Source organism: Marmota marmota, unplaced genomic scaffold (genome assembly GCF_001458135.2).
Source record: "Marmota marmota marmota unplaced genomic scaffold, marMar, whole genome shotgun sequence".
NCBI classification, from domain to species: Eukaryota; Metazoa; Chordata; class Mammalia; order Rodentia; family Sciuridae; genus Marmota; species Marmota marmota.
This window is the reverse complement of record NW_026000119.1, coordinates 9,219,045-9,234,759: the sequence shown is the minus strand read 5'-3', so window position 1 is coordinate 9,234,759 and position 15,715 is coordinate 9,219,045. Positions and strand designations below refer to the sequence as shown.

The 15,715-nt window shown below is 35.0% G+C and overlaps 2 protein-coding genes across 2 annotated transcripts in view; both read right to left on the bottom strand.

The window, feature by feature from the left end:
• The window catches only part of Naaa (N-acylethanolamine acid amidase), a 22,329-nt gene extending 21,944 nt beyond the window's left edge, over positions 1 to 385 (bottom strand). The window contains exon 1 of the mRNA XM_048784834.1: positions 12 to 385. Within this exon, the coding sequence (XP_048640791.1) occupies positions 12 to 47 (36 nt within the window). The 5' untranslated portion in view covers positions 48 to 385. The remainder of the gene's footprint in view (positions 1 to 11) is intronic.
• Positions 386 to 9,206: 8,821 nt separating this feature from the next.
• The window catches only part of Sdad1 (SDA1 domain containing 1), a 45,112-nt gene continuing 38,603 nt past the window's right edge, over positions 9,207 to 15,715 (bottom strand). The window contains exon 22 of the mRNA XM_015499285.2: positions 9,207 to 15,178. Within this exon, the coding sequence (XP_015354771.1) occupies positions 15,131 to 15,178 (48 nt within the window). The 3' untranslated portion in view covers positions 9,207 to 15,130. The remainder of the gene's footprint in view (positions 15,179 to 15,715) is intronic.

Below are 15,715 nucleotides of genomic sequence, written 5' to 3'. Positions count from 1 at the left end.
AGCAGCAATGCCTGCGCGGGTTGCGCCCCACGGCCCGCCGCTGTCATGGTTCAGGATCTGCCTGCAGTAACTCGTCCCGCTGCAGTGGCTACTGGCGTCTGGGGAAGCTAAGGAGTAGCTGGCGAAGGAGGAGGAGCTGGGGCGGTGCCCAACGCCAGAGGCGGGTACTGCAAGCTGCCCGCCTGCTGGGGACAGGCCCAGACACCCAGCTGTGACACCCGCCGCCATCCCTGCTACTCATCTCCACCACCACCCGCCCTGGCTGTCAGTCCAGTCCTGACTCCCTCTTCAACGGGACGCTGAATGCAGCAGGCTACAGGCTTCTTATCGCTGCAGCCCGCCCCATCCCAACTACGTGGACTGAGGGAGTGTAAGCTGCAGCCTGCTAGGGAGGTTAAGATTTTCAGTAGCGAATGTGTATAGGGAAAGTCCTACTATGGTAGAAAAGAATCTGTTCTCCCCGCCTCATTTGCTTATTATTATTTTTTATTTTTTTGGTACTGGGGATTGAACTCAGGGGCACTCGACCACTGATCCACACCTCCAGCCCTATTTTGTATTTTATTTAGAGACCGAGTCTCACTGAGTTACTTAGCACCTTGCTTTTGCTGAAGCTGCCTTTGAACTCGCCATCCTGCTGCCTCAGTCTCCTGAACCCTGGGATTCCAGACGTGCGCCACTGCAACAGGCTTCACAGCATTTTAAATTTTAAATTGTTTGAATTGCTTGAATTAAAAAAAAATTTTAAATATACCTTTAAGTTGTAGATGGGCACTATACTTTTATTTTATTTATTTATTTTTATGTGGTGCTGAGGATCAACCCAAGGCCTCACTCATGCTAGGCAAGCGCTCAACCACTGAGCTACAACCAGCCCCTTGCTTGGGTTTTGTAAAGGGCAAAGGAATTTTTCTTTTCAACACTCCTACTTCTCAGGTTAAAAAAAAAAAAATGGTTAACATTCATGTGTCCAGTATTTTTGCTAAAAAAAAACAAGTCAAAATATAGGTTCTGCTAAATCATCCTGGTTTTACAGATGAGGAATGAGGCTCTTAGAGGGAAGTCTTTGCCCCAGGTCACACCACTGGTGAGCTCTGTCTTGCTTCAAGCTAGGCTGTCTGCATTCAAAACCCACCTCTCCAATGCCTAACCTGAAGCTTCCTCACCAACTTGCATTCTCAATATTTGGGAAATGGGAAACTTTAAGGTCAGGAAAATCGTCTAAGACTGGTACATTCTTAATGGTTAGCACAATCATCTATGGGTAAAATAGAGTAAATGTATACTAGAAACTTGGAAAAAATATTTTCAGGGATCCCCAAATCCCCTATCCTCCTGTCTACCACAACCCCCATTATAACCTCTACTTTTTCCTTTTTTATGGCCTTTATTTCACTGGGTTGAAGTTTCTTTTGAGTCCTGTTTTGCAACACAATGCCCAACATAGAACATAATCGCAAATATTCCACTGTGCAAAAGAGGAGATGGTGCTTAAGTGCAAACAGGAGACATTTTATTATTATTATTATATAAATAATAATAATTAAATACTTAAAACAAAATACAGGTTCTTGTCCTCTGAAACCCAGATGAATGGAGCTGCCTGGACTGTAGATTCACAGTGATGTAATGATTCTCCCTCAGTAATCAATATAGCCAACTGAGATAAGAACGGTTGAACATGATCACCAAGCAATCTCCTTTCTACAGTCTTTCTGAATTGTCTACAGACAATTGGCCAGGATAAAGACCACTGGAAAATTTTGAAGATCAGTGGTCACTAACAGTTAAGTATTCTACAAAATTCTCTTGGTTTCCATAGGCTAAAGTTTCAACCCTCAGTTCCAGCTTCTTCCTTTTTTTTTCCCAGTCTTTTTTATCAACCCTAGTGTTGGGGATTAGACACAGGGCCTTATGCTTGCTAGCTAGGTAAGTGCTCTACCACTGAACATCATCCCCAGCCCTGTCTCTGGTCTTAATTTGCTCTTTTGTAAAGCTTTAGTAACAGCAGTTGTCTGCTTAATCAAAGTGCATTAAAAGATTCACCAATAAAGTGAACAAATTATGAGTTCATAGAGGTAGGCTTGCATTTAAAAAAAAAAGTGATTTCCAGTCACTCCAAGACTGATATTAAAAAGATAAAAATCAGGGACTGGGGATGCAGCTCAGTGGTACAGCACTTGTCTATCGTGTGAGGCACTGGGTTTGATTCTCAGCACTGCATATAAATAAATAAAAAGATAAAAATTAGGGATTGGGGATGCAGCTCAGTGGGAGAGTGCTTGTCTAGCACACAAAAAGCCCAGGGTTCAATCTCCAGCACTGCAAAAGGAAAAAAAAAAAAAAAAAAAAAAGATAAATTTTTTTTTAAATACAGAATTATGCCCAGCTTCTGTATTTTTTAAAAATTTTATCTTTATTTTGATGCGCACTTGTATTCCCATCTACTTGGGAAACTAAGGCAGAAGATTCACTTGAGCCCAGGAGATCCAGACCAGCCTAACCAACACAGTAAGTTGTTGTCTCAAAGATAAAAAAAAACGGGATTTATGAAGGGTTTCAAGATGGTGGTATAGAGAAGGTTGCTTTCCTGCCTGACACATGGAATGAAACCAAGAAAGCAATTAGGCAGCTTTTTAGCAAGGTGACAAAGTGGACTAAAAATTGGCTTCTCTACCATAAGAGTGGAACTGGGGAGATCCCTGGTTACAATCTTCCAGTGTGAACTGTCAAATGCTGGGCCCTGGAGGTGTGTCAGACCAACTGGCATTCAGTGAAGAGGCTGGAGTCTACCTAAGCCTAAACTCCACCTACAAAAGTTCCACCTACAGGATTACCTCATTCACTCTAGCAATCCACCCACAAGGTGAGGTATCACATTGGTCCAGATGATCGCACCTAACACTGCTGAGAAGAGAAACTGAGAATCTTTTGAATTCCAATGGAAACAATTCTTTAACTTTTCATCAAAAAAAATTTTTTTTCTTTTCTGTTTAATTGTGACCTTAATGGTTCATGGACATTTGTACATATTCATATTAGTATTTTTTTCACTTCTATCATTTTTGAAGCCAGTTATTTTTCATGGATCAATTTTTTGAGGTCTATTACAATTTAGTTTTGTGTTCTTTTAATTTTTAAATTTTTACTTTATATATATTTTTTGTCTCAGCTGTTTCCCTTGATTCTTTTTTCTTTCACTGACAGTCAATCTCTATTTTTTACCCTTCCTTTATTTTTTTACTTCTATCTTCTCCTCTCTCATAATCATCATATCCTATATAACTTTGTTCTCTTCCTGTCCACCATTTGAAATTGTAAACCCTTTTGTAAACTTACTGTTTTTATTGTAGACAATAACTGGTCATATCATTTCTGTTTACTGTGTCAATTAATATTGTAGACATCATAGCTGGAACTATTTGGTTTAACGTTGTATGTTGTTTGCATTGACTGTTGTTAAAAATTGTGCCAAATAAACTAAGGTACTCCAATAACAGAATCCAAGACACCACAGTGGAAGAAATGTCAGAGAATGATTTAGAATATACATAGTTAAACTCATATGTGAGGTAAAGGACAATGTAACGAGTGAAATCAGACAGAAAATACAGGAAAAGAAAGATCACTTTAATAAAGAGAGATTCTGAAAAAAGATCAAGAGAAATCCTCAAAATAAAGGAATCAATAAACAAAATTAAAAATTCAATGGAAGACATCACCAGCAGACTAGATCACTTGGAAAACAGTTTCAGGCAATGAAAACAAAAATATATAATCTTGAAAATAACGTTGACCATGGAAACAAGTTGTTAAGAGACCGTGAACAGAACTTCCAAGATATATGGGATAACATGAAAAGACAAAATTTAAGATCTATCAGGAGAGATGAAGCCTTAAAGATACAAACCAATATCAGAAAATTTCCCAAACCTAAAGAATGAAATGGAAAATCAAGCACAGGAGGCTCATAGGACCCTAAATAAATAAAATTGCAACAGACCCACACCAAGTCATATCACTATGAAAATACCTAACACAGAGAATGAGGATAGAATTTTAAAGGTTCTGAGAGAAAAACGACAAGTCATATTTAGAGGAAAACCAATCTGGATCTCAGCTGATTTCTCAACCCAGACCCTCAAAGGAGGTCTCGGAATAATATATACCCAAATCTGAAAGAAAGTGGAAGCCAGCCAAGAATACTATACCCAGCAAAATTAAGCTTCAGAATTGATGATGAAATAAAAACCTTCCACGATAAACAAAAGTTGAAAGAATTTACACCTAGAAAGCCTGCACTACAAAACATACTCAATGAATTATTACATGAAGAAGAAAAGTGAAAACCAGCAAAGGGAGGAACTACACTACAAGAATAGTCAATCAAAGGAGAAACTAATTCAAATTAAAAACCAGAAAATAAATCAAAATGACAGGGAATAAAAACCATTTCTCAATAATAACATTGAATGAAAATGGCCTCAACTCAATCAAAAGACACCAACTAGCAGATTGGATTGAAAAACAAGACTCAACAATATGCTGTCTCCAACAGGCTCGCCTCATAGGCAAAGACATTCACAGACTGAATGTAAAAGGATGGGAAAAAATATATTATTCACATAGATCTCATAAACAAGCAGGGTTTCTATCCTCATATCAGATAAAGTGAACTTCAAGCCAAAGTTAATCAGAAAGGACAAAAAAGGACATTTCATACTGCTTAAGAGAATTATACATCAACAAGACCTAACAATCACAAATATTTATCCCCCAAACAATGAAGTATCTATGTACATCAAACAAACTCTTCTCAATTTCAACAATCAGACCACAACACATTAATACTGGGTGACTTTAACACACCTCTCTCACAACTTGGATAGATCCTCCAAACAAAAACTAAATAAAGAAGCTGTAGAACTAAAAAATACAATTAATAATTTAGGCTTAACTGACATTTATAGAATATTTCAACTTCAACAAGAGAATACACTTTTTACACAAATATAAAAAAAATGGATATAATACCTTGCAGTCTATAATAATTCAGATAATAATTGCCTGAAATTAGAAATCAGCAATAAAATACAAAATGAAAGCTACCCTAACACCTGGAGATTAAATAATACACTACTGAATGGCCAATGGATAGCAGAAGAAATCAGGGATAAAATAAAAAATTACTTAGAGGCAAATGAGAATAGTGACACAACATATCAAAATCTCTGGACAATTATGAAGGCAAAAAAAAGAGGAAAGTTCATTGCATTGAGCACATGCATTAAAAGAATAGAAAGTCAACAAATAAATAACATAACATTACATCTCAAAGCCCTAGAAGAGAAGAACTAATCAATGCCCAAAGCAGAAGACAGGAAATATTAAAATCAGAGCTGAAATCAATGAAATTGAAACAAACAAACAAAAACTATTTTAAAAAAATGGGCAAGACAAAAAGTTGGTTCTTTGAAAAAATGAAAAAAATGATAAACCCTCAGCCAGCTAATGAAGAGAGAAAAAAACTCAAATTACTAAAATCTGTGCTGAAATAAGAAATATCATGACAGACACTACTGAAATATAGACAATAATCAACAACAATTTTGAAAATTTATACTCTAATAAAATATAAAATGTTGAAGATATTGACAAATTTCTAGAGACATATGACCTACCCAAATTAAACGGGAGGATATAGAAAATTTAAACAGATCAATTTCATTGCATGCCAACAAAAAAAAGGCCCAGGACCAGATGAACTTTCAGCCAAATTCTACTGACCTTCAAAAAAGAACTAACACCAATCTCCTTACATGAAATACAAAAGGAAGGAATGCTTACAAAATCATTCTATGAGATCAGTATCACCCTAATACCAAAACCAGACAAAAGACATATCAAGGAAAGAAAACACTTCAGACCAATATCCCTGATAAATATAGATGTAAAAATTCTTAATAAAATTCTGACAAATCACATCCAAAAACATATTAAAAAGATAGTGCATCATGATCAAGTGGGTTTATCCCAGGGATGCAAGGTTGGCTCAACATATGGAAATCAATAAGTGTAACCCATCACATTAATAGACTTGAAGACAAGAATCACAGGATTATCTCAATAAGATGCAGAAAAAGCATGTGATGAAATACAACATCCATGCATGTTTAAAACGCTAGAAAAACTGGAATAGTAGGAACATATCTCAATATTGTAAAAGCTATAGGTTAAAACCAAGGCCAACATCATTCTAAATGGAGAAAAATTAAAAGCATTTCCTCTAAAAGCTGGAACAAGACAAGTATCCCCAAGAATCTTTCACCATTTCTATTATACCTAGTCCTTGAAGCTCTACCCAGAGCAATCAGGCAGAAGAAAGAAATTAAAGGGATATGAATAGGAAAAGAAGAACAAAAGTATCTCTCTTTGCCAAGGACATGATTCTATATTTAGAAGATCCAAAAAATTTCACCAGAAAATTTCTAGAACTCACAAATGAATTCAGCAAAGTAGCAGGATATAAAATTAACACCCATAAATCAACTGCATTCCTAGACATCATTTATGAATCAACTGAAAGAGAAATTAGGAAAACTATCCCATTCACAATAGCTCAAAGAACAGAAAATATCTGGGAATCAATCTAACAAAAGAGGTGAAAGACCTCTACAATGAAAACTACAGAACACTAAAGAAAGAAATTGAAAAAGACCTCAGAATACGGGAAGTTCTCCCATGTTCTTGTATACACAGAATAAAGTGTCCAAATGGCCACAGTACCAAAAGCACTATATACATTTAATGCAATTCCTCTTGAAATTCCATTCTTCATAGACATAGAAAAAGCAGTCATAAAATATAACTGTGAAAATATGAGGCCCAGAATAATCAAAGCAATCCTTAGCAAGAAAAGTGAAACAGGAGGCATCAACACACCAGATCTTAAATTATACTACAGAGCTATAGTAACAAAAACAGCATGGTATTGGCACCAAAACAGATATGAAGACCAATGAACAGAATAGAAGACACAGAGAAAAGCCCACATGAATACAGTTTCTCATATTAGAGAAAGGTGCCATAAACATACATTGGAGAAAAGACAGTCTCTTCAACAAATGGTGGTGGGAAAACTGGAAATCCATATGTAGCAAAATGAAATTAAACTCCTTTCTCTCACTGTGCACAAAACTCAACTCAAAGTGGATCAAGTACCTGGAAAGTACCTATACCAGAGACCCCTGCCTACTAGGTGAAAAAATAGGACCAAATCTCTATCATGTCAACTTAGGAACCAATTTCCTCAACATGACTTCTAAAGCTCAAGAAGTAAAATCAAGAATCAATAAATGGGTTGGTTGGTATCAAAATAAAAGCCTTCTTCACAGTAAAGGAAACAATCAAGAACGTGAAGAGAGGGCCTACAGAATGGGAAAAAAATCTTGGCCACCTTCACCTTCACATTAGAGGATTAATCTCCAGGATATGTACTCAAAAAATTTATCACCAAAAACCAACCAAACAAAAAACCCAATCAACAAATGGGCAAAGGAACTGGACAGTTCACAGAAGAAGAAATACTATCAGTCAATAAATATATAAAAAATGTTCAATATCACTAGCAATTAGATAAATGCAAATTAAAACTATATTGAAGATCTCTCTCACTCTAGTCAGAATGCCAATTATGAAGAATACAAAGAACAATAAATGTTGGCAAGGGTGTGGGGAAAGAGGCACACTCATACCTTGCTGGTGGGACTGCAAATTGATGCAACCACTCTGGAAAGCAGTATGGAGATTCTTCAGAAAACTTGGAATGGAACCACCATTTGACCCAATTATCCCACTCCTCAGCATATTCCCAAAGGACTTACTGTCAGCATACTGTAGTGACATGGTCACATCAACGTTTATAGCAGTGCAATTCACAATAGCTAAGCTATGGAACCAACCTAGGTGCCTTTAACAGATGAATGGATAAAGAAAATGTGGTACATATACACGATAGAATAATACTCAGCATAAAGAAGAATAAAATAATGGCATTTTCCAGTTGGAAACTGGAGACTATCATACTAAATGAAATAAATCAATCTCAAAAAACCAAAGGCTAAATATTTTTTCTGATATGTGGATGCTACCTCACAATAAGCAGTGGGGAGGGAAGAACAGAAGTTCACTGGATTAGACAAAGGAGAATAAAGTGAAGGGTGGGGGGATGGAAATAAGAAAGACAATAGGATCAATCAAACAAAACTTTCCTATGTTCCTATATGCATACGTTATCGTTTAACTCTACATCATATACAACCACAAGAATGGGAAGCTATATTCTATGTGTGATATGTCAAGATACATTCTACTGTCATGTGTGACTAAAAAGAACAAGTAAAAAATTAAAATAAATGCAGGATATTCTAAACACCAATGAAAAAATATGAATAAATCTACAGCATGGCAAAGTACATTTCTTTGTTTCTATCTCATTTTTGGTTAAAAAAGAGAAAACAAAAACCCTCTAAAACTATGAACCCTGGAGAACATGTTCAAAGATGTTTATTGCAGCAAGGTTTTTAAAGAGCAGGAAAAATAGAAACAATCTTAATGCGTTGGGTTAGGAAAAGATAAATTGTGGATTTATGAATAAGCAATGGAAACTGACATAATTAAAATGAAAAGTATCTTTATTCATCAACAATCTGTTACATGGTCAGCAAAATAATATATCCAATGATATTGTTTATATAAAATTTTAAGATACTAAATAATACTGTATACTATATGCATGCAGTAAAAGAAAAAAAAAGCTACTGGAATGATAGCATCAACTTCAAGATAATCATGGTCCTGAAAAAGGAGAAGATATGGCTGAGTGAAGCTATAGTTTTTATGCTTAAATATTTCCATTCTGAATATATATACATTCATATACATACATATGTTCTTTATACTAAGGTATATATTAATAGATTAATATATATGTATGTATGTGTATATGTGTGATATATACATAAAACATTGAATAAAATTCAGGGATGGTTTTCATTATTTTCTATTCTGTGTATTTAAAAAAAATTACAGCTCAAATTATAGTTAAAAATTTTTAACAAGAGGAAGATTCACATATCCTTAAAATAAGAAGTTGCATCAAATATCATCAGTTACCTCTACGTAATTATTTTAAAATTCCCTTTTTATATTTCCCAGATACAAATCATGGTTTCCATTTTGTCCTTAATTTTCTTTGCCTCCTTGACCTAATTTCCTTTTAAAAAACCTCTGAGGTTAACTTAGATACTAGTAACAGCAGGTATAGCCAAACTGCATGTTATTAAGATAGAACTAGAAGCTTTTTAGATTTTTCTAAATGCTTAGTACAAATATTTTATAAATATTATGAAATGTGTAAAATGTAGGTAAAAAAAGAAAATCTAATCAGTTATATTCCACCATTCAAACCTAGCAACTATTTTCATAGGCATATTTTAAACTTGTAAGAAGCACCATTATTTTATATACCTCAAAGAAAAACTCCATTTAAACTATGACAAATGCTCTTACCAGAATTTTAAAACGTGTATGCATTCAATAAGTCTTGTCACAGATACAAATATCATACATTTATTCTTGCATGTTTTTTAAGAAATGAAATCAACTAAGGCATTGCTTAAGTGTCTTTAGATTCAGAGTTAGACTTGAGTTGCCATTTGATTTGGCATCATAGATGCCCATTTTCCACAACACACCACTCCTCTGTATCATTATGAATCTTGGTGATCTACAGTATTTCTGAGTTCTCCACTCAAAAAGGGTCTTGTAAGGTGTTGGTCATGTTATGTTTCTTGATCAGGTGCTGAATACTGGGATGTATTCAGCTTATGAAAATCCACTGAGCTTGTGTGCTTAATAATACTTGTATATTTCTGATGTAGGTTTTTGATTTTAACTGATGTCAACTGAAGATTTTAGACCAAGTTTGTGAGAGTGAAGGCAATGACAACTGTTAAGACTATCATCTGGCTGCAAAAATTTTTTAAAAATCCTAATTTCAAAGATTTTTTTAAAAAGGGTTGGGGCTGTAGCTCAGTGGCAGAGTGCTTGCCTAGCATGTGTGAGGCACTGAGTTTGATCCTTAGCACCACATAAAAAGAAACAAATAAAAAAAAGTCTTAAAATCACGTTATATCAGCTTACAGTTTTAAAAAAATAGGGTACATATTTTATATTACTACATTGTTATATCTTTAACTTATCAAAGTGGTATTGTTTAACAGTTGACTATTCCACCAACTAACTATATCCCATATTTTAGACCTTTTTTCTGTACTTATTCTTGCCATTGAAAATTATAGTGAATATTTACCTACAGATAGTTTACAGATTGCAAATAGTCTATCCAAATTCCTTCTCACTTCCTTTTTTTGCTAACATAAGTTCAGTTCTGTTGAGATGATTATGGTCCACCTGAGGGGTCAACAATCCCATTTCCTGCTTTCTTGGTTTCTCTTAATAGTAGGGTGGCTAGTTAATCCATTTCTGGCTAATGAAATATAAAGGAAGGCTGTTGAAGGAATTCTATGAAACCTTTTGTTTTCTTAGAAAAGGGATAGATACGGCAAGGTCACTCCGGGCCCTTCTTGCTGCCTTAAACACAGAAGGCAAGGTGTCAGCATTATCTCCATTTTACAGACCAAACTGAGATGCAGAAATGAGTGAGTTCCACATGGTCATACAGCTGTCAGAGCCAGCATTCAACATGGTCCTACTTCAACACACTAAGAATGACAAAGCCAAAGAGGAGCCCAAGGTCCTGGTGTCATTATAGAGAAGCTGAACCCAGAGAATCAACAGTTCATCTCTACACTCGGTGAGACAAACTCCACTTTGGTTAGGATATTTTAAAACCCATACTGTTTTTTGCAGCAAAACAGTCACAGACACAGCTATATTTTGGATCATTTTCTCAGATTAGACTTTCCGAAGTGGATTTCAGCCAAAGGTTATGACTATTTTTAAGTTCTTGGTGCATAGTTTCCCCAAAGAATTGTACTAATAGTACTTTTGCTAATATCAGGCATCGTTGGCTAGAACCAGAGGGTCCCAAAAAAAGATGACTCTAGCCCCAATGACTAAATGAGGGAAGAGAGTAATTAAGAAGACAAAGTTTATTTAGTTTATTTTGCCTCTTACATAATAACAAAAATGCTCCAAACACTAAAGAAAACTATATTTAATATTTGGTATATTTTCTCTAGGGCTTTTATTATTTTCCATTTTCTTACATGTAAAAAGCTTTGTTTTTTGTTAAGTTATAATATGTATTTCCTATTAAAAACATTTTAATGACTATATAATTATATATCCCATCATTTAGATAAATTATAGTTTACTTAAACATTTCTGTATTGAGATCAGACTGACAAAACACGAAAGTAGAATCAGCAAAAGGAAATAAGACTACCACACAAAAAGTGTCCTATACGAGTTTATTCTTTTTCAATAATATAGCATTAGCTGTGCTACTTTTGCTTGCATTTTAATTCGAGTGCAGACCAAATACTACACTTGTGAAAGTTGTTTCCAATTTTGATCTTGTAAAAGAAAAAGCTCTAGGTCATTGCCCTATCTTCTTTTTTCAGTTGTAGATGGACACAATACCTTTCTTTATTTTTTTTATGTGGTGTTAAGGATCAAACCCAGTGTCTCACAAGTGCTAAGCAAGCATTCTACCTCTGAGCTATAACCCTATCCCTCTTCTTAATCATATTCAAGATATTTCTTAAATTTCTGGAAGTACAGAACTATGTTATCTACATATATTTTAAACATCTTATTTAAAATAGTATTAATACTCAAAATGACTGAACATTTTAGTTAAAACAATTGCAATGTAATACCCTATATAAAAATTTTCAAGGAATTAGAATATAAAAAATTAAAATTTATATAACAATAACCTTTTAAAAATCATACTAAAATTATTTCAACTTTTAAACCACACTTTTCTTGTACAGTTTGGGAATGTCTTCCTACTGGTTACCTTGACCATTATAAGCATCAGTTTGTTAGCAAACCAGCATTTGACCTTCCTGCCAGCTGATCTGTCCCTTCCTTATGATCCCCTAATACTGTACTTTTTTTTTTTTTTTAAATACTTTTAATTGTAGATGGACACAATACCTTATTTTATTTGGTGCTGAGGACAAAACCCAGTGCCTCACAAGTGCTATGCAAACACTCTACCACTGAGCTACAACCACACCCTGCGCTGCGCTTTTTAATTGACAAAATTAGATCTATTTATGATAGACCATGTGATGTTTTAACATTGACATGTATTAAGAAATGACTGAACTAAGATACCTTTATATCACCTCCATACTTTTTTGTATAACTGTACCTTTCTGACAACTTTTTGTAAGCTGCTTTGTATTATGAAGTCATTTTGTGAATCTATTGCCTTCAATGCACTGAAAGTTTGAATAAGGGACAAATGCTGTCTACAAACCACACAGCACCTAGCAGAGTACTTTGTATACAGTGGGTATTCAACATACATTTTTATACTTCAAACTAGTAATCCAAAAAATTGGATTTGAGGGATAAAATATTTGTAGCAAATGTAATTGCTGTTTTATTTTAAATAAATTAAGCAAAAACCAATGTAACAGGTAGCTAATTTTTGATGAGAAATTTGCTGAAACTTTTCTTTGTGTCAGATAACATGGTAAATGCCTATAAACATTAGTTTTCAAAATTCTCAAAATAGTCAGTGAGGGAGCTGGTATATTTACAGACAGAAAACTGACAGAGATTAAATCATATGTTCAAACATTTTCCTAGTCCCTCTATACCATATTAGACACTGAACTACCACAGGGAATATAGCAGAGAACAGACCAAAATCTCTGCCTCACGTGGAGCTAATTTACTAGTGGAACTTAGTAAGATCACAGAGATGACAGGTCAGCATTCCAGATTTACATACCGCTTTTATATATTATGAGCTTGGACAATGCGAGTGCATCATGACATGGACACATTCTCAGTGCCGAGGAAAGTTCGAGACTAAAAAGTTTTAAACATTGATGACTTCTTCAAGATTAAAGTCACCCCGCAAAGTTACTTGACCTTTGCTGGCTGCATCCAATTTGTGAGAATTTGATCTTCAAATTAGCAGTAAAAAGAAAAATTCTCAAGAGAAAACTGATACATTATTAAAAGTAACCAGAAATAAGAGACTGTGGGATTAAAGCAAACAGTTAAGAAGAATTTATCTTTTAAAGCCAGGTACCTTTATCTTGCATATAAGCCTCAGGCTAGTTAAGAGCAGGGTGAGGCCACAGCAGAATTGGAGTTAGAGCACAGAAAAAACTTTGGCATCTTGGTATCTAAGTAGGGTGGGGAAATACAAGGGAAAGATGAAACTTCCAGGCACCATCAGAAAACACATAGCAAAGCTGTGGACACTATCAACTATGCTATTTTGGATTTTATTCACTTCCTGACTTCAGACACATGAGATACCCCATTTGAAAATACACAAAGAAGAGGGTCTGAAGCTGGGTATACACCTGCAATCCCAGCAACTTGGGAGGCTCAGGCACGAGGATCACAGGTTCGAGGCCAGACTGGGAAGGTGAGACCCTATCTCAAAATAAAATTTAAAAAGGGCTGAAGAAGGGCTGGGGTTGTGGCTCAGTGGTAGAGTGCTTGCCTAGCATGAATGAGGCACTGGGTTCAATTTTCAGAACCTCATATAAATAAATAAATAAAATTCCATCAACAACTAAAAAATATATGTTAAAAAGGGGGGAGGGCTGAGAATATAGCTCAGTGGTTGAGTGCCTGCCTTAGCAAGTGCTCAATTCCCATTACCACAAAGGAAAAAAAAAAGAAAAAGAAAAGGGTCTGAAATAAACACATTTGTATTGGGCAATCCCATGAAACAATCAAGTTGCTGGGAGTTGACTCTTATATTCAACTAACTGCCTAACAGTGATCTGAAACATCTTGGGCAAAAGTCACAAAGTTTCATTCAAATAAAACTGAAACTGAATTCAAAAGATGAACAAAAAAACTGCAAAGGGAACAGGGGAAGTGATTTTAGAAGTTGTTCTAACTCTGGCAGAAAATTGCCCTTTACTCAAATTTGAAGTAACATATAACAAATTTCTCATTTACCTCAAGATCAGCTAAAAGGTAGAAGGACCAAACTATTTCTAAGTGCAGTCAATTGAATGCAAACAAACTGTCTCCTGAAATTGACTTAAGTGTGACTGGTAAACAACATACACTATTGCACATACAAAAGAGTACCTATTTGATATTAGAAACCCTTTATTGAGGACAAGGCAAACAATGAGTTGAAAATATGATAAGAGTCCAAGGAAGCTGAGGAAACTAACAGGAAGAGCACAGATCAAAGGATGAAACAAAGACATTTCAAAATTATAATTTATCCTTAAGGCTATTTAAAAAAAATGAGGTCTGAAGAAAAAAATCCTTTACATAGCATTAAAAAAAATACTGAAATCTTTTGGATAGACTAAAAGAGCTAAATTGTCTACCCAAAGTCTGTACAGCAGGGACCTGTTTTTAGCAGGTAAGCCTATTTACAAGTAAGAACCTCTTACTCTTGTAACATCGTCCTGTTTTAAGAGAATACATAACTACCACCCTTGCAGATTTAGTCCATCAGGCCTCAGTGACCCCACAGAAATATAAACCGATCTCTGCAAGAGAACTATTTACAATGAACTGTAAACACACATATAATACCTGCCTCCCTTCCCACACTAGTTGTGAATGCTTTGAGAGAACTGGCTGTGGCTCATTTAATTTTATATCTAGAATGACACTTATTAGGCATTCAATGTTTTTCTTTGCATGAATGTTTAAATGAAAACGTTTTTATAATATCACTACCATTTACATTTTAAACATTCCCACTACTACCCATCTCCAAGTTAAAAACACCAAATTGCTACCAAGTTTACTGTGGTTGTTACCATATAGTGCTTCTGGACTTTTAAATGTAAGAAACATTCTTGATTTACTAATTTTCATAGTAGTGACACAAACTTGGCATTCTCCTTGAAATGAAAAACTTGCTTGGAAGTTACTTCATCCTTTTCCTCTTTTTCAACAGCGCATCTCGTAATGCCAGCTGGAAGGTAAGAAAAAAAGTGATAAGTCTTTAGTATCCCATTATGTTAATTTGGTTATAAGGAATGTACAAAAAAGGAATCACTAAATCATAAATCATCCTGAAAAACTACAAATAATGAAATATTCCCTAACAGATCCAATCTGTATTCAGGGTGGGGGCCTCTACACTGCTAGGAAACATTCAATGCTCTTAAATACTATTCCCAACTCATGGAAACAAGGCTCACAACCAGAGCAGGTGTATCGAATGTTGCGACTTGCATATCACCTGTCTCCTGGGATACTGCTCAGTACTACTCTGACCTACACAGCTCTTAATTTTTGAGAGCTGTGGATAGGACATACTGTCTAAAATAGAAAAGCAGATCTTTATTCACAATCATCTTTTATAAATCATTTATATCCTACTGAACATGAGCACCACTTACACATTTTTTTCTTTTTTAAATTTTTTCACTAAGGGTCTTGCTGTGAAAAAATTTGAAAAACTCCTAGACTCAAGCTCTCCTCCTACCTCAATTTCCTGAGTGCCAGG